The sequence below is a fragment of the Delphinapterus leucas genome, chromosome 3 (genome assembly GCF_059928025.1).
Source record: "Delphinapterus leucas isolate spDelLeu-1000000601 "Yukka" chromosome 3, BTC_Dleu_Yukka2, whole genome shotgun sequence".
Taxonomy (NCBI): Eukaryota; Metazoa; Chordata; class Mammalia; order Artiodactyla; family Monodontidae; genus Delphinapterus; species Delphinapterus leucas.
In genome coordinates, this window is record NC_143131.1 from 159,735,139 (window position 1) to 159,757,366 (window position 22,228).

A 22,228-nucleotide genomic window follows, 5' to 3' on the forward strand; every position below is an offset into this window, starting at 1 on the left:
CTGTATCAGTTAAAAAAATGGATTTTCTTACCTGCCACATCAAAGACCACCCAGGGCTCCTTGATGGAGATGGACATCTCACATGGGGGGAACCGCCAGAATCCCTGGGCTGCCTCAGTCACGTAGCATGGCCACCTCACGAGCGGGAATCCCCCACCCCTTTGGGAATAGGGAAGGTCCCACTTCCTATGGCCTGTTCGTTTGCAGACTGGGCATGGACCAGGGGACTCTTTCTGATATCTGTGGGCCCAGTGGCCAGTTGACTTGCATTTGAAGCATTCCCCCTTGCTAGTTTTACCTCCAGATGAATGGTTAGACTTCCTTGGCTCCCTTGGGTTGTCCTGAGGTTGCAAGGCATGGCTGACAGCAACGGCCATCAGTTTAGCACGAGCACTAGCCTGCCTGTTTTCACATTGGTTCTCTCTTCCTCTTCAGCTTGATCTCGATTATTAAATACCCCAAAGGCCAGCTCTAGGAGTTGGGGCATAGGGGTTTGTGGGCATAATATCAGTGGCAGACTGGCTGATAAAATGTTGTCCCAGCAGGGATTGACACACAGGAGTGGAGGGATCAATGTTAGTAAATTTTCTAAAAACCTTCATACCCGAAAGAGGACTGGATTTTCTTTTTCTTCTTGGGTCACTCCTTTAACCTTTTCATAGTTAACTGGCTTTTTTTTTTTTTTAAATAAATTTATTTATTATTTATTTTTGGCTGCACTGGGTCTTCACTGATGCGCGCGGCCCCTCTCCAGTTGTGGCGAGCAGGGGCCCCTCCTCGTTGTGGTGCGCTGGCCTCTTATTGCAGTGGTTTCTCCCGTTGCGGAGCACGGGCTCTAGGTGCTCGGGCTTCAGTAGTTGTGCCTCGCTGGCTCCAGAGCGCAGGCCCAGCAGCCATGACGCACGGGCCCAGCTGCTCTGCGGCATGTGGGATCTTCCGGGACCAGGGCTCGAACCCATGTCCCCAGCATTGGCAGGCGGATTCTTAACCACTGCACCACAAGGGAAGCCCAGTTAACTGGCTTTTTGATACACTTTCTCATCCCTTCTAATACACATTGGATGATGTGGTTCCTGGCTTCTGTTCCCTCTGGGGAATTATATTCCCAACAGGGCTCCTGGCTTAGAAGAGGATCCACCCATGATGAGTAACCTGCAACTGAGAAAGCAGTCCTACAAATGAAGTCCGGCATCCCAGAGACATTTACCAGGAGGCTTTTGTCAGAAGGGGGTCAGAGTGTCCTCCAAATTCCCTTCTTACCTAATGGGATTTTGAGCATCCTCTACTCTCCCATTACCTAACCCGATGTTTCTGGTCAACCCAGTCCCTTGCATAAGAGGTGGGGGGGTGGGCATGACATTTGTTTCAGTGCACTGCCAGGACTCTCCTTGAGGGGATCTGTTATCTATAAAGCTTATGCCTTATAATACATTTCCTTATGCGAGGGTGTATTCCTCAAGATTGAGCGTTTACAAGTTTATAGTGAGGGCTTCTCAGCAGCAGCCAGTCCAAAAGGCTGTCTGTAGCAGTGTATGGGCTGCCAAGGCCTGAAGTGAAGGGGGTCCTAGAGGTGCAAAAAAGGAACTCCTGGAGGAATTGAAGTTGGGCGCAGTAGAAAAAGCCACAGGGGTCAGGACCTCAGGGTCTAGAGGTGGGAGTATTCCCATAGGGGATTTTTGGACATAGAGTAAGGTGAGAGACCAGACAGCAGAAGAACCGAAAACCCTCTCCCCTATCTGCTTGGCAGCTATGATAAAATTGGGAAGAGCCTGATGATTCCATCTGACACAGGCAACAGTAAGTCTAGACAGTGTTTCCTGTGTAATTTAACATACCAATGAACCCAGTTAGCTTAGGATCTGTCTTTGGGATGCTCCCAGGGCCCTTTGAAGTACCCCAAAGTTAGCTGGAGGTCAAAAGAACTTTAATTAGAATTTGGTATTTGGGAAGTCTGTCAAAACTTTCAAAAAGTTTTTTTTTTGGCTATGCTGCACAGCTTGTGGAATCTTACTTCCCCAACCAGGGATTGAACCCGTGCCCCCTGCAGTGGAAGCATGGAGCCCTAACCACTGGACAATCAAGGAATTCCCTCAAAAAGCTTTAAAACACCTGGTCAGATAGGATCATAGGTCATTGTGAAACAATATTTATTCCTTGAGCTAAGGTGAAAAAAGGATTTCAAAAGTAAATACAGGGGCTTATTTCACCATTGGTGGAGCAGTGGTTGAGAATCCTCCTGCCAATGCAGGGGACACGGGTTTGAGCCCTGGTCTGGGAAGATCCCACATGCCGCGGAGCAACTAAGCCTGTGCACCACAACTACTGAGCCTGGGATCTAGAGCCCACGAGCCACAACTACTGAGCCCACGCACCTAGAGACCGTGCTCCGCAACAAAAGAAGCCACTGCAATGAGAAGCCTGCACACAGCAACGAAGAGTAGCCCCCCACTCACCACAACTAGCGATAACCTGTGTGCAGCAATGAAGACCCAACACAGCCAAAAATAAATAAATAAATAAATGTATTTTTTTTTAAAAGTAAATACAGACAACTTAAAGGCACTGAAACTCACACAATCTTTTATCAAAAGCAGCATTCCAGGAAAACTGTTCTCTTATGAGAGAAAATAAATCCAGTCCTGCATCAGCCTACTCTTAATAAAATCCATTTACCTAGTCAAATTTAATCCAACCTTAGAAAATCTTGACCATACACAAAACTCTTTTCCCAATGTTCCTTTTCCACAAATCTTTTGCAACTTCCTGTAGTCATATTATTTTGTCCCTTATTCTTTTCCCATTCAGAAACAACCAGCTCTAGGACAAAATCACCCTTTTTTTTTTCCGGTACGCAGGCCTCTCACTGCTGTGGCCTCTCCAGTTGCGGAGCACAGGCTCCAGACGCACAGGCTCAGTGGCCATGGCTCACGGGCCTAGCCGCTCCGTGGCATGTGGGATCCTCCCGGACCGGGGCACAAACCCGCGTCCCCTGCATCGGCAGGCGTACTCTCAACCACTGCGCCACCAGGGAAGCCCTCTTTTAACAAAATATATTTCCACTCCTCATACCTTCTTTTACTGAAAATGCACATCCTACTTTCCTCAAGCAACCATGAACTGTCTTTACATTAGCATTCCCTGATTGGAATATCCCATAACCTCTAGAAACATGTAACTTCCCAAAGCACTATTTTTTTGCTCAGTGGGGTATGTGGTACAAGACATGTGTTTAATAAAGCCAAACATCTTTAGTTTCCCCCTCATAAGAAGACAAAAGTTGTAAAGTCGTAAATTTAAATCTGTTTAGCAATTAATGTGCCAATATTTCATCTTATTTGAAATGGCCTAGATACTCAATGAATTCCTATCATTTAACTTAATATTGCTTCAAGTTACCAAAATGTGGAGAGACTATTTTAGATGGATATTTCCAAAACATAATTATTCCTATACAGTTTACCAAAAAGCTCTTACCTCAGTAACATTTACTTAAAAATGTAATCATATCAGGTTATTTTCCCTGTTGACAGATTATATAACAGAAACAATATGCATTTATTGACTTCCAGTAACCCTAGGAACAATGAAAATATTATATTATTCTTAATGTTGATGACTCTAAAGACAGGTCTGTATTAAGCCCACAACCTTAAACTAGCTCTAATACCAGATATTAGTTTAATATTGAATATCTCCCAGATCACATGAAGGTGGAATGTATTCTGGCGAGTTTTATATTTCTGAGAATGTATATACATGCTCAGTTTCCTTTAAGCCAATTAAATACAGCTCATTTACAAGTTAATGTTTACATAAAGAGAAACAGAACCAGAGATCTCATAGTTTTCCCACTTGAATTTAAAAAGGTCTCTTTTTTTTCCTCAGTCTGGGGGACTACAGATGGATCAGATAGTTCCTAGAGCCCAGGCAGAACAGTTACATTGCAAAGGCAGAGGAGAGAAATGCACGCTCCTCTTTTTTATTCTTTTTAAAATCCCACTAAGTAACCCAAGGCTGGAGTCTCAGGCAATGTGAGCTGTGTTTGTATTTCAAGGCTTAAGTCCTCCACAGGGCCCACAATTTCAGCAGAGACTTGCAGGAGCGGTTGGACAGACAAAACTACATAAGACAAAGATCCTTTTACTCGACATGTACCACCGACAAAAACTTGACACAAACAAGAACTTTTCAGGATAAAGGGGATGGGAGTGCAGGTGTAAGGATCAAGGGAGAGGTGAAGGGAGGAGAGAAAGACTAAAAAAAAGGAGACAGCAGGAAAATAAAGGTGAGAATACTGGGACAATAGAACTTCCAGCCACTACATGATATGAGGTTTGAATTCTATCACTGTCATAAATCTCCCATCAGGGAGAGCCCACTGGACCAAGGTCTGCATGGTGTGAGGCGAGCCTCTCCCACCTCTGCTTGTCACCCATTGACGGCCAGAGGGAGCATGGTCTCACGTGCTGAGAGGAGTGATACTGTAGCTGCCCAATGTCCACTCTCTCCAAAGGATAAGACAGAGGAATAGGAAAAGACAGAGAAAGAAGTAGAGAGATATAAGCAGAGGGAAAGGGACAAACGGGAGGGGGAAAGCATTGCATGAATGAGGGTACTGAGGCCCCTAGGGGCCAGAAAGGCAGACTTACCAAATGTGGTGACAAGGTGAGGTTCAGGCGATCTCTTGTCACCCACAGGGAAGCTGCTTTCAGTGGTCCCAGAGGTGACCAGATCCTCTCCCGTGAAGAGGGAGAGGTCCCATGTTGGGTGCCAGAAATCTGTTACTGGTCAAGGTTCTTGGCCTTCCTTAATCAATGGAAATTGATAAGAGGCCAGACAAGAAATTTGGGCAAGGCTTTACTGGGGGCCCTGCTGCAGCAGGGGGGCAGTGAAAACAAGTAACAGGTTCCCTTGCTCGCTCCCGGTGGGGCTCTCTGGTTCCTTACATGGGGTGAGGTTAGGGGTGTGTCCGGGGGTTGGGCAGGAGGGGTGGCTTAGGTGGTCTGCCCACCCCTTTGATGGTGCACAGTGGGCATGTGCAGTACCCTGTTTTTGCTCCCGGCTCTTCAGAAGTGGCAGTCAGGTTTTTGGTCTTTTTCTATCTTGCTGTTCATAATTTGCCCCAACTGCCCATGCACACAGTACTTTTTAGTCCCTTGTAGTTTCTTCGTATTTTGTTGCTGGAGGAGATGTTTGTCCAGGAGCAAGCACTGCAGCAAAGGGTTCCAGGTCCCAGGTCCCAGCTTGTCTCACCTTTATTTGCCTAGGCTTCTCAGACCTGGCGAAGGGACCTGAGGGGCCTCAAGTTAATGTGATTGAAGTCCAGATCTGGGTTTCGAGAGTTCACAACGAAAATGTTACTGAGAAGGGGTCGGGGGACCCCCTCACATGGCCTCCACCACATTAGACGCGAACTCGCGAAGGCCCCAGCTTTGACCTACCTGAGGCCGGTGCCCAGGGCCGTGAAGTCTGGGACGCATGAGCCCACGCGGGGGCCGCTGTCCGGAGCCAGGAGGGCGGGATCCCGGGCCTTGGTCCCCCACCCCGCCCCCTCGTGGTGCTGGTGGCAGCAGCGGATGATGCGGCCCCTTTAAATCCCGGCCGCCCCGCCCTTCGCAGCCGACTCCGCGGCGGCCCGGGATCCAGGCCGGGCCGCGGCTCTCACCGCCCAGCCTAGCCCAGCCTGGCCCGGCCCAAGCGCCGAGCCTAGGCGGTCCACTCCCCGCGCCTCAGAGGAGCCGTCAGCGCGGTGCCCGGCCCAGTCCCCAGCCCGGCAGGCCCGCCCGCATCCCTGCCCGGCCCCGGGCTCCCAGCCCCTCCCTGCCCCGGGGCCGGGGCCCCTGCAGCCTCCAGGTCCCCGCGCCCCGGCCCCGGCCCCCCCGGGCCATGCGGCCTCGGCCCCGCCGGCGCCCACCGCGCACCTGAGGAGATGAGGCTCCGCAATGGCGCCTTCCTGACGCTGCTGCTCTTCTGCCTGTGCGCCTTCCTCTCGCTCTCCTGGTACGCGGCGCTCAGCGGCCAGAAAGGTGAGCCCCTCCCCCGCCGTCGCTCGCTTCGCGCCCCCTCCCACACCTGGGCGCCGGCGGCTGGAGCGGGGTCCGGGCGGCTGCCGCGGAAAGCGGCCGGAAGCCGACGCGGGCGCCCCTTCCCCGCCCGGGCGGTGCGAGAGGACGCCCCTCCCATCCTCGCTCCCACTTGTTTGCTGCTGGAATAACGAAATTCTCCTCTGGCCTGGGCTGGGCCGCGCCGGTGAGCGGGAGTCGGGTGCCCCGTGCGCGCTCAGGACCGGCCTTCGTGAGTACAGTTCTGCCCGTGTTAGGGCGGGTCGCTCCCTCTGGTGAGCTGGGGACCTCAGGGTTCTCAGAGAGGGACAGAGACACAAGGTCACAGAGGTGGCTGTGCCAGAGGGTCCCCAGGGTACCGCTCCAGGCACCTGGGTACACCGATCCTGAGACACGAGTGAGGAGGCAGCCAGACATCCAGGCAGTACCATCACTTCACACCACCTCTCCACCCCAGCCCACTGTGGGTGCGGCTCCCTGGGGCCTCCACAGCCCTCCTCCAGGACATCTGGCCCCAGGACTCCTCCACAGGGATGTGGGTGCTGCGGAATGCTTCCTGTGGCTACTGGCCCGGGGGGATGCATGGAGGGCCTCATGAGCGCCCCACCCAGTCCTGGCTACCGGCTAACTTATTTTGTGTGGTCTCACCTTAAGTTTGGTTAAGCTGGCCAGTCCACCGTCATGGCCCCTCTGCATCTGGCCACCACACTTAGGACTGAGGGGGCAGGCCCCAGCACTGGCTGGAGTTGCTCTGTGTTGGTTGGGATGGCTGGGGCTGAGTGGGGCCTTGGCTGAGGGTTGAAGGCTGATGAGGCGCTCGCAGGCCCTTGTCTACCCAGCCTTTAGCACAGGAGGCACCGGGAAAAGCTGCTTCCTTCCTGCCGTCTGGCTTTCCTGCAGGAGGCCTAAGCAGGATCAGGCTGAGGCCAACTGACCCTCTGCCTCCCTCCCACCTCCTGCTTCCCTGTTCCGCAACAGAGGCTGCGGGAGAAGCTGGAGCCTTTCTGACCCTCCAAGTCCCAGTGTCCCCGCCTGGCTCCTGCCCGCCTGGCTCCTGCCCGCCTGGCTCCTGCCCGCCCAGCTCAGCCCAGCCCTGTTTGGGTGAAGGCCTGGGCTGCCCTAGGGGCTCCAGAGCACCTGAGGGGAGACCCCCTAGGACTTGGTACATGGAGGGCATGGCTGGGGCGGAGTTCTCCGTAGATGGGGTGTGTCACCTGGGGGAGGGCATTTTGGACCCTTGAGAGAGTGGCCATGTAAGCAGCCTGGCATGGAGGCCAAGGTGGGGCCATATCTGATGGGCTGGGGCACATTTGTTCAGCTGTGAGTGGAACGATGACCCCTTGTACCTTGTCCTGGGCTAGGCCGCAGTTCCTGTGTGCCTCCTATGGCAGCCACTGGCCCTCAGCCAGGTGTCAGGAACTGCAGCACCAGCCTCCCACCAGGACACCTTCTCTGTGAGTCTGGCTGGCCACAGTGTCCAGGAGTGAGGGGGATACCCATGGCTCCATTTAGAGCCTACTCTCCCTAAGCGGGGCATCGAGGAGGGCCTGTGGAGCAGGAGAGCACCCCTACTCAAAGAAATGTGGGGGTCAGATGCAGGGGTCCTTGTCCCTTGGGTGTGGCAGTCCAGAAGCCTGTGTGACATGTGACAAGAGGGTCACCTGGGCCTTCCCCATCAAGGGCTGTTACTGTTTTGGGAGTCCCAGTAGGGTCTGGTCTTTGGAAGCTTGAAGAGAAGACTGAGTCTGGGCTCTTATATGAACCTTTCTCATTCTTACATTCAGATGACTGTATTAAGCCCATGGGGAAACCAGACTAAGTCTGAGGCCAGACTGGACCTTGGCTTCCAGCTTGCAGTGAGTAGGAGGCTCAGGAGAGGGCTGGCCCAGGCACCGATGCTTAGAGGAAAGGCAGAGGAAGCCATATCTGTAGGGAAGGGAAGAGGTGGGCAAGAAGCCAGAGAGGAAGGGAAAGCAGGAACAGGTGGCATCCTGGAAGCCAAGGGCCAGGAAGGACACATAGGCCTTAGCAAGACGGACCCTAGATACGGGGTTTCAGGCCCACTTTCATATCCAGCCTTGACCAAATTTGTGCAGCAGCTCCACTAATGCTCAAACTGTAGCCCTCAGCCAAGCACCTGCTGAAGGTCCCCAGGGAAAACGGCAAACCCTCCAGGGAGGTGGCCTCAGCCACACAGCCCTCCCCAATGTCTAGGCTGTCCCCTCTCTTGGATTTCAGCAATGATGGATGCCTGTCTTGACCACTGGGATGGTGGGTGCAAGTCCTGGAGAGGAGGTGAACACCTGCACCCTCTCCATGCCCCTGCCCTACTGCAAGACTTTTTAAAAAAAATATTCATTTATTTATTTGGCTGCTCCAGGTCTTAGTTGCTGCCCGCAGGATCTTCGTTGCCACATGTGTGATCTTCCCTGCCATGTGCAGGATCTTTTAGTTGAGACTTGCGAAGTCTTAGTTGCGGCATATGGGATCTAGTTCCCTGACCAGGGATTGAACCTGGGCCCCCTGCATTGGGAGCTCAGAGTCTTAGCCACTGGACCGCAAGGGAAGTCCCCTCACCGCAGGTTAACAGCAGACCTTTGCTGGGCCTGGAACCAGCCTGTGCTCCTCTGAGCCTGTTTCCCCTTCCCTAAGTACAGAGCACAAGGTCTGTGCCCCAGCCTGGCTCTTGAATCTGTTTCTTTAACAAAGAGGGAACCAAAGGGAAGACTGTGGTCCATGGGCTTCAGGTATCCTGATTACTCTGCCTTCTGGTGGAGGAAGGGGCGGGAAAGCCTCCAGTAGTGTGACCACAGCTGCCCCCAGGACTTGGGCAGAAGAAGGCTCCTAGGAAGGGAGGCCAGGGTAGGGAGCAGGCTGTGCCCAGGCCTTGGTGGTCAGGGTGATTCAGGTCAGCAGGCCTGTCCCCCTGGGGCAGGCTAAGGTTGGACAGAGCTCAGCCTACTTAAAGATCAGAGAAGGCCACGGGTTTGCGGGGGGGGGGGGGCGGGGGGGGGGACGACAGGGGCAGCAACAGCAGTCAGAGGGGGATGAGGTCTCCTTACCCTCCCTCCACTTCACAGAGGGCCCCACTGCAGGGAGCTGCCTTGGGTGTAGCCAGTAGCACAAGGGCTGCCCCTGCAAGACTCAGCAGCTCCACAACACTGGGGTGGCATTGGGGAGGGCATCAGGGACAATAGGTGGGTGGGTAGGGACCCAGGCGGGAGGGAGGCCACCTGCCTGTGTAGGCAGCTCTGAACTCCCTCCTGCTGGGCCTCAGCACCTACAGTCCCTCCTCCCTACTGGCAGCTGGGCAGGTGAGTGCTGGGGTGGCCAGCTCCCTGTTCAAGGGGTCAGGTTTCCAGGGTAACCTGGCCTCAGAACCCAGAGCAGAGCCTCAAAGATCTGGTAACCTGACTCCTGACTCCCTCCCCCTGCAGGGCTGTCCCTGAGCACAGAAGCTTGAAGTGGCCTGGCCTTTGGCCCCATGGGCAGGGTGTGGGAAGGGAGATCGGGCAAGCTGCTAACTCTGGAGTGCCTCATCAAGGATCTGCTTGGCTCCCCTGCCCCTCCCCCCACAGCCTCTCCATCCTGCGTAGGGGCTACCCCTCCCTCTTCCCCAGGACTTAGCACTTCAGCCTCTGCCCCAGCTGCAGAAAGGGGGTGTCCTGAGATGACCGAACTTTGCCTTAGTCATGACCTTTGGTATACCCGATTGTGGGGAGGTGACACCATCCCAGGGCATTCTAGGGGCTGTGACCACCCCTCTGCAAGGGATCAAGGAACATAAGAGCTGCCTGAGGGTGAGAGGGGAGATCTGGAAGGCAACTAGGCCTTGAAGGCTACATGGGTTTTCATCAGGCCCAGAAGAGAAAAGGGGATTCCAGTCAGAAGAGACAGCATGTGTGAAAGCATAGACCTCAGACAAGGAAAAGGAGGTGTGTGTGATGGCAAATAAAGAGGGCAAAAGCCGATTAGAAAAGGCCTTGAGAGTGCACAGCCTGGCAGGACCTGGCTGCCTCAGCAGCAGATAACGACGTTGTTGATGTTGTTTGTCTCATTCTTGCTCACTGGGCCCTGCCAGACCAGTGGAGCCAGGTACTTGGCACCCTGGAGATCCCTCTCCACTGTCAGGCAGCCCTACCTCTGTGCTGCTTCTGGCCCATGTGCACCCCTAGTGCCTGCACATGGTGCCCAGTTGGAGGTTCTGACACAGGCCCCCCTGGGGTGGCATGGTCTAGGCCTAGGACACATCTCCAGAGAAGCAGGCCTCAGCGCACTTAGAGCTCTTGTCGCCTTTCTGCTGCTGACTTGCTGAGGTACCCCTGACTAGTTTCTCAACTTCATTTGCTCCTCTGAGCACTGGGGGCTGTAACTGCAACAGTCCCCACCCACCCACCCCCGCCGGACTGTGTGAGATTGCAAATCCAGAGCTGGTGCCTAGTGTAGAATGACAACCATGAGGACAGTGACAAATGGGTGCATGGGGCTCAGTACTACTTGCAGGATATGGGGGAGAGTCAAGGGAGGTTTTCTGTCCCCATGGGGCCTTGGGGATGGGGCTGCCTGTGATCTCTGTGAATGGGGATGGGAAGCAAAGTGCAGAGGCTGAAAGAAGGAACAGGGCAAGGTTGGCCTCAATGCCAAGGGCTCCTTGAGGAAGGTCTGGGTCCTTGTGCCCTGTGTGGGACCTTGGGTGCCCTACTTCCTGGAAGGAGGAGATGCTGCAAGGAGAAGCAAGAGGGGGCTTTGGGAGGAGAGGGGAGGGGATGGAGAGGATTCAGTCTGAGCCTTTTCAGCCTCAGCTTAGGTTTGTCTCACCTGGGGCTGGAAGTGGTCCTGTAGCCCTCCCACTTCAGATGTCTCCTCAATGCAGAAAATAAAGGGAGAGCACTGGAGAGGGCTAATTCCCCCAGGGGAGGCTTTTCTTCCCCAAGTGTGAGTGTCACTGTGACTTCAGAGTGACCCTTATGTAACCCCATGTGGCTCACATGTGGCAGGCATATGAACAGATGTGTAGGCTAACACTAAAGGAGCAGTACCTCAGCTGTATGCTGCCCCCTGGTGACAGCCTGTGTACCACCCACAGGCGATGTGGTGGATGTGTACCAGCGGGAGTTTCTGGCGCTGCGTGACCGGTTGCATGCAGCTGAGCAGGAGAGCCTCAAGCGCTCCAAGGAGCTCAACCTGGTGCTGGACGAGATCAAGAGGGCCGTGTCGGAGAGACAAGCGCTGCGAGACGGAGACAGCAATCGCACCTGGGGCCGCCTAACCGGTGAGCGCAGGAGCGGGAAGTGGCAGGGGATGCGAGGCTGATGGCAGACCGCGTTGTCTGACCTGTCCCTTCCCGACCCACCCAGAGGATCCACGCCTGAAGCCGTGGAACGTCTCGCACAAGCACGTGCTGCACCTACCCACTGTCTTCCACCACCTGCCACACCTACTAGCCAAGGAAAGCAGCCTGCAGCCCGCCGTGCGCGTGGGCCAGGGCCGCACCGGAGGTAGGGGTGGGGCCCGGGAGTGGCGGGTGGTGGGACGACCCCCACGCAGTGCCCAGTACCAACCCTCCGCGTCCCTGCAGTGTCAGTGGTGATGGGCATCCCCAGCGTGCGGCGCGAGGTGCACTCGTACCTGACTGACACGCTGCACTCGCTCATCTCAGAGCTAAGCCCACAGGAGAAAGAGGACTCGGTCATCGTGGTGCTGATCGCTGAGGCAAGTGGGCTGGGGCACGGGTCGAGGGGACATTCAGAGGAAGACACACGGCACAAAATAACAAGGAGAATGAAAACAGCAACATTTCGGAGGAAAAAACTCTCAGAAGTTCAATCGTCAGTTTCACTCACAAACTTAACAAGATAAAAAGTTAAAAGACATTTTAGCGCCCCCTCGTGGAGATGCCAGTTATAGTCTGTCCCACCCCTTGGACCGAGGTATCTAAAAGGGCTTTTTCTGAGGCACCTGTGACCCCCAGGCCCAGCCTTACTTAGCCTTCAGGATGGTGGGCTCACTCCCTCAATGTGGGAGAGAAGGCTGTGTCCTTCCCTCAGCCCTTTCTTCCAGGCCATTTGGGCTGGCAGCCTGGCTCATGGAGGGCACTTGGTCTCCCCACAGACTGACCCACAGTATACCTCGCTGGTGACGGAGAATATCAAGGCCTTGTGAGTACAGACAGCCCGACAAGGCTGGTGGAGGGAGGACACTTTGCGGGGTGTTGGGCAGACAGGTGCCGGCTGTGCCGCGCCCCCCCCCCCCCCAGCAAGATGCACCATCCCTCTGTGGGAAAGGGTGCTTCCCTTCTTGATGAAAGGGGGTGGGCATGTAGAGATGACCCAACCCCTCTGGAGCCTCAGTGCCTCAGTAGGATGGGTGTGGTGTCAGGGGATGTCTGCCTGGTGGGCCTTAAGAAAAGGACGGGGTCTAGCTAGCTCAGCTCTGTCCCTGCTCCAGTCCCTGGAGGCTGCACACTCACTGGGCCTTCCTGTCCCCCAGGTTCCCTACAGAGATCCATTCTGGGCTCCTAGAGGTCATCTCCCCTTCTCCCCACTTCTACCCTGACTTCTCCCGCCTCCGAGAGTCCTTTGGGGACCCCAAGGAGAGAGTCAGGTACTAGCACTACCCACCTCCCTGTGCCCCCAGCACCTGCCCACCTGTGCTAAGAACCTAGTTTGTGGGTGTATGAGTCCTGGGCACTTCCCTGCAGTGCCTCCATTGTTCCATTGGAGGACCCCTGCATGGGGGGGTGGGGGTCTCCTACCCACTCAGTGGCCTCTGTGGTAGCCACATTGGAGGTGGAGGGGGTCTGAGCTCTTGAGGCCCCTGCCCCTGGCCCACAGGTGGAGGACCAAACAGAACCTTGATTACTGCTTCCTCATGATGTATGCGCAGTCCAAAGGCATTTACTACGTGCAGGTGAGCACTGAGACCCTGCTCTGTCCCTTTTCCCCCTGGACCCTGGATGAGCCTGGGTGGCAAGCCCTGCCCTGCCCCTGTGCCCATCCTGAGTCCCGGCCCCCTTCTACCTACCCACCACTGTGCAGCTGGAGGATGACATCATAGCCAAGCCCAACTACCTGAGCACCATGAAGAACTTCGCACTCCAGCAGCCCTCGGAGGACTGGATGATCCTGGAGTTCTCCCAGCTGGGCTTCATTGGTGTGCCACCCCCCTCCCTGCCCCGCTGACCTAACCAAAATATCTCCATCCAGCCCACTTCTGCCTCTCTCATCATCTCAGTCCCACGCCCTGTTCCGAGCCCTAGTACCATGCAGTGTCGTGCTCTGAGCCTTTGCCTGGAGTGCCTGCTGCAGCCCCACCTGGCCTGTTCCTGCCTGCCCTCTGCATCGGGATGTTTGGGCTCACCATCCCGTCTGCTCTCTTGTTACCTGCACCTGCCTGCAGCCAGCCAGAGGTTTTGCTGTGGGACCCTTCCCAGAGTCCCCCACAGGGACTAAGAGGAAGTAGGGCAGGGCAGAGCTGCCTACTCAGCACCCCTTTCCCTCCAATCCCACCCCCAGGGAAGATGTTCAAGTCACTGGACTTGAGCGTCATTGTGGAGTTCATCCTCATGTTCTACCGGGACAAGCCCATCGACTGGCTCCTGGACCATATTCTGTGGGTGAAGGTCTGCAATCCTGAGAAGGATGCGGTGAGCAGAACCTGCACAGAGGCGAGAGGGGGCGGTGGAGCAAGCAGCCTCCAGTAGGGACTGTGTCGGTGACCATGCACCTGACAGGAGGAGACTGCGCTGCTGGCTGGAGGAGTTTCTGTCTTCAGAGGTAGAGTTGAGTTGAGCCCTTGTGTGTGTCACCCTCCCTCCACAGAAGCACTGTGACCGGCAGAAGGCCAACCTGCGGATCCGCTTCAAGCCATCCCTCTTCCAGCATGTGGGCACTCACTCCTCACTGGCGGGCAAGATCCAGAAACTGAAGGTGGGCAGTGCCACACTCAAGCCTAGTTGAGTACAGCAGAGCCTGGGCTGAGGTTGGACAAGGAGGTAGCAGGGCAAGTCCAGGGCCCACCCTAACACCATTGTCCCTCCTCCACTGTAGGACAAGGACTTTGGGAAGCAGGCATTGCGGAAGGAGCATGTGAACCCGCCAGCGGAAGTGAGCACGAGCCTCAAGACATACCAGCACTTCACCCTGGAGAAGGCCTACCTGCGCGAGGATTTCTTCTGGGCCTTCACGCCCGCTGCAGGGGACTTCATCCGCTTCCGCTTCTTCCAGCCACTGCGACTGGAGCGGTCAGTGCCAGCGCCCACAGGTCCACCTTGGGGGAGGGGCAGGGTGGCTACCAGGGTAGAGGCCTCACCACAAATTTCTGAACCTGCAGATTTCCCTCTGTGACCCTCCCCTGCAAATTACTTAACCTTATTAAGTTTTCTTATCTGAAAAGTGGGGCTCAGAACAGTAGTCACTTTGTAAAGACTAAGTCCAACAGTGCCCACAGGAGCTCAGTGACATTGCCCATCACCAGTGTCCTTACAAGTAAGGCCCTGGTTGCCTTGCACAGTCCAACGGCTGCCCCGGGTGGTGCCCAGCCTCACCCAGTACCTCAGGGCCCACCTCCTGCACTCCTAGCCCAGGCCTGGCCTTTCTCTGCTGGGTAGTGTGCCTGGGCAGTGCCCCACCCCTGCAGCAGCTCACAGGCCTGTCTGGCCACAGGTTCTTCTTCCGAAGTGGGAACATTGAGCACCCAGAGGACAAGCTCTTCAACACATCTGTGGAGGTGCTGCCCTTTGATGTGAGTGTAGTAGCAGGTGGGTGTGCACTGAGGCCTGCCCCTTCCACAGCCACTGTCTTCAGCCCCTTGATTTTGTCCCCAGAACCTCCAGTCAGACAAGGAGGCCCTGCAGGAGGGCCGTTCAGCCACTCTCCAGTACCCTCGGAGCTCTGATGGCTACCTCCAGATCGGTGAGTGAGGGGCAGTCAAGTGGAGGTGAGGGGAGAGGCAGGAGTCTTGGGACAACCTCTCATTGCTGCACTCCCCCAGGCTCTTTCTACAAGGGTGTGGCACAGGGAGAAGTGGACCCAGCCTTTGGCCCCCTGGAAGCACTGCGCCTCTCCATCCAGACAGACTCGCCGGTGTGGGTCATTCTGAGTGAGGTGATATAGGGCAGGGCTGGGTACAGGGAATGGGGAGCTGTACCAAATAGCTAGACCAGGGCTGCTCTCTGAGACCCCAGCTGACACTGAGCCCTGCTCTTCCAGATCTTCCTGAAAAAGGCTGACTAAGCCAAGGGCTTCTGAGGGTGCGTTTTGGCTGGCCCTGAAGCCCACGAGACCTGGGATGTCGTCGCCGCTGCCCCCGGAGGGCCAGGCATGGCCACCCCAGTCTGAGGGGTTCTGCCTGGCACCCCACTCCATTGGCCTGGGGTGGCCGCTGGCCCGGAGGCCCCAGGAACTGGTGCTGCCCCGCCCGCCGGCCGCGGGGAAGAGGCAGGAGGCCCCCACACTGTGCCTGAGGCCGGTCCGCGCCGCCCGGAACCGTTCGCACCCTGGCCCCCTTGAGCCAGGCCTTTATAGAAGAGCCTTTTCCTGGGCGACCACTGTCTTCGCGCGAACACTGGAATGCATATACTACTTTATGTGCTGTGTTTTTTATTCTTGGATACATTTGATTTTTTTCACGTTAAGTCCACATATACTTCTATAAGAGCGCTCCTTGTAATAAAGGGTTAATGAAGTGTGTGCCTGCTCCGAGCTCACAGCCTGGCGCCTAGCCACCCGGCGACCCCGCCCTCCGCGCAGTTCCGCAGGACCTCGCTCGCATTCTCTGGGAGGGTCCCGGCCGCCCGGTCGGTACCTCGCTGATGGAGCTGGTGCAGAATCTGGGTCCACACCCCCAAACCGCCCCCACTTCCGTGATAACCCTCCTCGGAGCGTGCCCCCTAGCGCCCATCATACCTCCCCAAGTGCCTGCAGCCGCCTCTCACGAAAGGCATCCCCCCGCCTCCTCCTCCCACTCCTTCCTGGGTCTCAGTCCCACCTTTTCCACCGTCTCCAAGGCTCTGCTCCTGTCCCCAGTCTGTGACTCATTTTAGGTTCTCCCATCCATCTCAGGGCCTTTGTTTTTGCCCTGCTTTGAAAGCTCCTCTGCCTGCTCAGCTAAAAGTCACCTTTTTAGGGACTCTTCCCGGCCAGCAGGCCTTCCCCAGATCTGGTCCCCCGAGACACTAGGACGTTTACTGGAGAGCGCCTCTTAAAACTACATTGATTAAGTTCATCGTCGTTCTCCGCGGGCCGCAACAGGTTGCCCTGAACACTGCATTGTTCTAGATGCCGGTAACCGAGTACCGACCCAAAAAAAGCCCCTCGTATCGGCTGTGAAGTCCAGGGTATGAGGAATAGGGCGGCTCAGGGTCGGTGGAGAGGCAGGCCTCATAGGAGGGGGACAGGCGAGGAAAGAGCTGACCGCAGGGAGGAGGAGCCGTGGGGGGAGCCCCGGCGGGAAAGGATGTGTGACTAGCAGCGTGGGGGAGCAGGGCGGGAGAGGACCGGACCCAGGGCCCGATCGAGCCCCTGCCCGAGAGAGGCCTCTTTCCTTCCGCAGCCCGACAGACTGCTGTGGCCTGAAGCTAGGCCCCTCCAAGCTCTACAACCCGCAGTGCGCAACCCACTCCGACCCAGACAGTGCACTCGAGATCACGCTTTAATGAGAGACTGGGATGGGGGCGAGCACCCTCCCCCGTCCTCCAGGAGGCTCCGCCCACCCGGCGTCCTCCGTCTCAGGCCTTCTGCAGCAGTTTCTGGAACTGTCCGAGGAGCGCGGCCGGGAGGAAGTGGGCGAGTAGGCCAAGCGCCGCCAACACCACGAGAAGCCAGAGCGCGCGCGCGCTCGCGTACAGCGGGGCCAGCCTGCGGGCAGTGCTCAGCGGGGGCGGGGCGGGGGCAATGGCCCCACCCCAACCCTACGGCCCGCCTCCACCAGGGCCCGCCCACCTGCCCCCAAAAGGGAACAGCCTCCAACCAGTCTCCTGGTCCCGCCCGGCATCCGCTTGCGGCCTCTGCCGTCAAGACCCTGCCCACAAGCCAAGCCACCTTTCCCCGCCCCGGTGGAGCTCCCGGGAGCCCCGCTCCGGTTCTCACCTTTGCTGCGCAGATCTCGCGTAGCCCTGAAAGTAGCGGAGGCGCGCGAACAGGTATACCAGGCCACACAGTGCTGCCGCCCCTGGGAAAGGGGAGGGCGGGGTGGGGTGAGCCCGCTGATGCGGGGACCCCCGGGGCTCTAGTGCGTATGCCCCTGGCCCGCTCTCAGACCTTCGTGAAAGAAGATGCCGGCGACCCAGAGCGTGGCGAGGAACAGCGGGAAATACTCGCTGCAGTTCACTCTGCGGTGGGGGAGGAGCGGCATGAGGGCGCCGGCCTGGGGCCTCCGAGCCTGACCGCCCGGGGCTGCCTAGCTCCCTGCCCCGCGCCCTCCCACCGCGCCTCACTGGGCTCGGTAGATGCGCTCGAACTCCGGCGGGCCGGTGGTGAGCGGCGGAGACACGTGGAAGGCCCTGCGCGCCGAGATCACCTGCAGCAAGAAGTAGGCTGGGGGAGGAGGTGTTGCCGGAGTCAGATCTGGCACCCAGACTCCCGGCCCCGCCTCCAGTCTGGCCGCGCATCTTTTCTTTTCCCAGCTCCACACCTTGCTCGTCACGACTCCCCTTTAAAAGCCCGACCAAGGGGACCGCCGGCCCCTGCTCTTCGAGCTTGCCCTGTGTCCACGACACTCAGTGGGGAGGGCAGGGTGCCCGCCTGGGGCTCTGAGAGGCCCTGTCCAGCCCAATGAGTGTAGGGGAAGGGATGACACGTCACAGGACACCTGCCCGCAGGACTTTGCTTCTGAATCATTTCACTTGCAAAACACAGGCAAATGTCCAACTCCCATCCTCTAGGCCTGGACTTTGGCCCAGATTCCTGGAATGGGAGTGCCACCCGAGGGCAGAGTTGGCTGCATCCTTCCAGCTACAGAGGATCACACACTCTGTGACCAACTGTCCCTGCTCCGCCACCCACAGAGCTCACCAGGAGGGACCTCCCGACCAAGCCTGGGTGGCTGTGCCTCCAAACTGTGGTGTGGGTTCCTGCCTCAGTTTCTCTGTTCAGGCTCTGCCTCAATCTGACAGACACCCTCTCCTCTGCCCCCAGGTGGTTACGGCTGGGACTATTCTAGTCCAACCCCAAGCCACCAGGGCTCTGACCCTCTCCCTTGCAACATGGGTGGGTACAGAGGGTGGGCTGGCCCTTGAGGGTATGAGTGCACAGGAGCCCTTCTCTTCGCCTGAAGCCAGGTGCCCACCACACAAACAGTCCCAGTACTGGGTGTCTCCAACTATCTTCCTGCAAGTCCCATGGCCCTGGTGCGCTTGGTGCCAGGCCCTCTGCAGACATATCCCAACCTTAGTGCACTGTGGATACCAAGGGTAGCCTTGCCAGCACAGTGTATGTGAGGAAGGGCTGAGGGCCAAGCTTACTGGTATGGCTGGAGATCAAGTCAGCCTGTCTGCTCAGCCACTCCAGGGCCCCTGCCCCAGGCTGTGTCTTGTCCTAGCCCATACAGTGTGAGGCAATGGTGTCCTCCAAAGCCAGAATATCTATCCCAGGAATGTGTCTCTAGGGCTGGTCTGAGAAGGGCACCAAGCAGGCACCTTTGGGGGCCAAAAAGCAGGTTTCAACCCTGTCTAGCTCCACATGGTTCCAGCATAGAGAGGGTGACTTTGAAGGCAGGCCCAGGGGATGGGGCCCTCCCACTGGGACACCCAGAGAGGGGACCGCTGGGGAGGGCAGGGATCAGCTGGAGTAGGGCTGCATCAAGCCCATGGCTGTCCCACTTCTGTACTGACCATCAGAACACCCATTCATCCTGGCACCCTGCCCCCCGCTCAGGTCCTAGAGCCCAACATAGCTGGATGCCCCACCTGCCCCCTGAAAGCCCCTGCCCCCCTCCAGGGTTCTTTATGCTGGCTGAGGTGCCAGCCTCCAACCCCAAGCCAGGCAGCCCACATGCCTACCTCAGTTGTTCCTCAGGGGCCATTTTCAATTTCGCTGCCCATCCCCTAGGTTGGGTACCTCTCAGCCTTGGTCCCTGCCCAGGGTTTCACAGTTTGCCCTGCAGACACCCCTCCAGGGCTTCCCCCTCCCCACTTGGGGAAAATGCAAGCCCCTCAGCCCTCTGGTGGGGGCCAGAAGAGCTTTCATACCAGGAGCCTGGGCTGTCCCTCACCTGGGCCTGGACCCCAGCACCTCCCCAGTACCTAGAGGGCAGAAGGCAGACTGCAGGGGTCTGAAGCCCACCCAGTGCCAGAGCAGAAGCCAGCCCACCTTGCAGCAAGACTCCCAGGAGGGTGACAGTGGCCAGAAGAGCCACTTCGTCCTTCATGGTGCCGGTGGCTCTGTCGGGCCAGGCTGGACTCTGAGAGGGCTTGCTGTGGGGCTCTTATCACCCTTGTCTGCTGCTCAGAGGCTGGTCCAGGAGAGGAAGAGTGGCCCGCTCTCCCCGCCCCTTCTCAGTGGAGGGGGTTGAGGAAGGGGGCGTGACCATTGCCTGAGAGACCTGGGGAGCCTGGTCAGGCTGAGCAAGAGGAAACCAGGGCCAGAGCTTCCCTGGTGGCGCAGTGTTAAGAATCCGTGAACACAGCCTGCAGGGGGTTAGTGCACCACGGCTAGCCGGGAGGGAGTCCGGGGAAAAGTCTGGACCTGCCGAAGAGGCAAGAGACTTTTTCTTCCCTCTTCGTTTCCTGGTGCGCGAGGAGAGGGGATTAAGAGCGCTGCTTAAAGGAGCTCCAGAGACCCGCGGCTAACAGCGCGGACCACAGAGACGGGCATGAGACGCTAAGGCTGCTGCTGCCGCGACCAAGAAGCCTGTGTGCGAGCACAGGTCACTATCCACACCCCCCTTCCGGGGAGCCTGTGCAGCCCGCCACTGCCAGGGTCCCGGGATCCAGGGACAACTCCCCCGGGAGAACGCACAGCGCGCCTCAGGCTGGTACAACGTCACTCTGGCCTCTGCCGCCGCAGGCTCCCCCCGGCCTGAGTGAGCCAGAGCCCCCGAAGCAGCTGCTCCTTTAACCCCGTCCTGTCTGAGCAAAGAACAGACGCCCTCCGGCGACCTACACGCAGAGGCGGGGCCAAATCCAAAACTGAGCCCCTGGAGCTGTGAGAACAAAGAAGAGAAAGGGAAATCTCTCCCAGCAGCCTCAGAAGCAGCGGATTAAAGCTCCACAATCAACTTGATGTACCCTGCATCTGTGGAATACATGAATAGACAACGAATCGTCCCAAATTGAGGAGGTGGCCTTTGAGAGCAAGATTTATGATTTTTTCCCCTTTTCCTCTTTTTGTGTGTATGTGTACTCTTCTGTGTGAGATTTTGTCTGTATAGCTTTGCTTCCACCATTTGTCCTAGGGTTCTATCCATCCGTCTTTTTTTTTCTTAAAAATTTTTTTTCTTAATAATTATTTTTTATTTTAATAACTTTATTTTATCTTCTTTCTTTCTTTCCTTCCTTCCCTCCTTCCTTCCTTTCTCCCTCCCTCCCTCCCTCCTTTCTTTCTTCCTTCCTTTCTTTCTTTCTTTCTCTTTCTTTCTTTCTTCCTTTCTTTCTTTCTTTCTTTCTTTCTTTCTTTCTTTCTTTCTTTCTTTCTTTCTTTCTTTCTTTCTTTCTTTCTTTCTTTCTTTCTTTCTTTCTTTCTTTCTACTTTTTCTCCCTTTTATTCCGAGCCATGTGGATGAAAGCCTCTTAGTGCTGCAGCCAGGAGTCAGTGCTGTCTGTGCCTCTGAGGTGGGAGAGCCAACTTCAGGACACTGGTCCACAAGAGAACTCCCAGCTCCACATAATATCAAATGGCAAAAATCTCCCAGAGATCTCCATCTCAACACCAGCACCCAGCTTCACTCAACAACCAGCAAGCTACAGTGCTGGACACCCTATGGCAAACAACTAACAAGAAAGGAACACAGCCCCATCCATTAGCAGAGAGGCTGTCTAAAATCATAATAAGTCCACAGACACCCCAAAACACACCACCAGATGTGGACCTGCCCACCAGAAAGACAAGATCCAGCCTCATCCACCAGAACACAGGCACTAGTCCCCTCCACCAGGAAGCCTACACAACCCACTGAGCCAACTTTAGCCACTGGGGACAGACACCAAAAACAACACGAACTGCGAACCTGCAGCCTGCAAAAAGGAGACCCCAAACACAGTAAGATAAGCAAAATGAGAAGACAGAAAAACACACAGCAGATGAAGGAGCAAGATAAAAACCCACCAGACCTAACAAATGAAGAGGAAATAGGCAGTCTACCTGAAAAGGAATTCAGAATAATGATAGTAAAGATGATCCAAAATCTTGGAAATAGAATAGAGAAAATGCAAGAAACACTTAACAAGGATCTAGAAGAACTAAAGATGAAACAAGCAACAATGAACAACACAGTAAATGAAATTAAAAATACTCTAGATGGGATCAATAGCAGAATAACTGAGGCAGAAGAACGAATAAGTGTCCTGGAAAATAAAGTAGTGGAAATAACTACTGCAGAGCAGAATAAAGAAAAAAGAATGAAAAGAACTGAGGACAGTCTCAGAGACCTCTGGGACAACATTAAACGCACCAACATTCGAATTATATGGGTTTCAGAAGAAGAAGAGAAAAAGAAAGGGACTGAGAAAATATTTGAAGAGATTATAGTTGAAAACTTCCCTAATATGGGAAAGGAAATAGTTAATCAAGTCCAGGAAGCACAGAGAGTCCCATACAGGATAAATCCAAGGAGAAATACGCCAAGACACATATTAATCAAACTGTCAAAAATTAAATACAAAGAAAACATATTAAAAGCAGCAAGGGAAAACCAACAAAAAACACACAAGGGAATCCCCATAAAGTTAACAGCTGATCTTTCAGCAGAAACTCTGCAAGCCAGAAGGGACTGGCAGGACATATTTAAAGTGATGAAGGAGAAAAACCTGCAACCAAGATTACTCTACCCATCAAGGATCTCATTCAACTGAAAGCATTTCCTCTCAGATCAGGAACAAGACAAGGATGTCCACTCTCACCACTATTATTCAACATAGTTTTGGAGTCCTAGCCACAGCAATCAGAGAAGGAAAAGAAATAAAAGGAATACAAATTGGAAAAGAAGAATTAAAACTACCACTGTTTGCAGAT

At 55.6% G+C, this 22,228-nt stretch overlaps 2 protein-coding genes across 5 annotated transcripts; one reads left to right on the top strand and one right to left on the bottom strand.

Moving 5' to 3' along the window:
* Positions 1-5,680: 5,680 nt before the first annotated feature.
* MGAT4B (alpha-1,3-mannosyl-glycoprotein 4-beta-N-acetylglucosaminyltransferase B) lies at positions 5,681-15,747 on the top strand. 4 transcript variants are annotated; one of them, XM_022563353.3, is made up of 15 exons: positions 5,681-6,026; positions 11,149-11,334; positions 11,420-11,560; positions 11,722-11,774; positions 12,174-12,220; positions 12,552-12,665; positions 12,896-12,971; positions 13,100-13,214; positions 13,577-13,707; positions 13,883-13,990; positions 14,111-14,304; positions 14,726-14,804; positions 14,887-14,974; positions 15,054-15,166; positions 15,272-15,747. In XM_022563353.3, exons 1-15 carry the CDS (start codon positions 5,930-5,932, stop codon positions 15,293-15,295), a joined length of 1,566 nt encoding a protein of 521 aa, XP_022419061.1. In that variant the 5' UTR covers positions 5,681-5,929; the 3' UTR covers positions 15,296-15,747. The 4 variants fall into 4 exon arrangements, 3 of the variants coding, with proteins under 3 accessions (XP_022419061.1, XP_022419062.1, XP_022419060.1); XM_022563352.3 differs by having other exon boundaries at positions 5,685-6,026; positions 11,641-11,774; XM_022563354.3 differs by lacking the exon at positions 12,552-12,665 and having other exon boundaries at positions 5,684-6,026; positions 11,641-11,774.
* Positions 15,748-16,689: 942 nt separating this feature from the next.
* Positions 16,690-19,564, bottom strand: LTC4S (leukotriene C4 synthase). Its single transcript, XM_022563356.3, has 5 exons — positions 19,370-19,564; positions 17,497-17,596; positions 17,321-17,391; positions 17,150-17,231; positions 16,690-16,918 (listed from the first exon to the last, which is right to left on the bottom strand). Exons 1-5 carry the CDS (start codon positions 19,425-19,427, stop codon positions 16,789-16,791), a joined length of 441 nt encoding a protein of 146 aa, XP_022419064.1. The 5' UTR covers positions 19,428-19,564; the 3' UTR covers positions 16,690-16,788.
* Between the last annotated feature and the right edge of the window lie 2,664 nt (positions 19,565-22,228).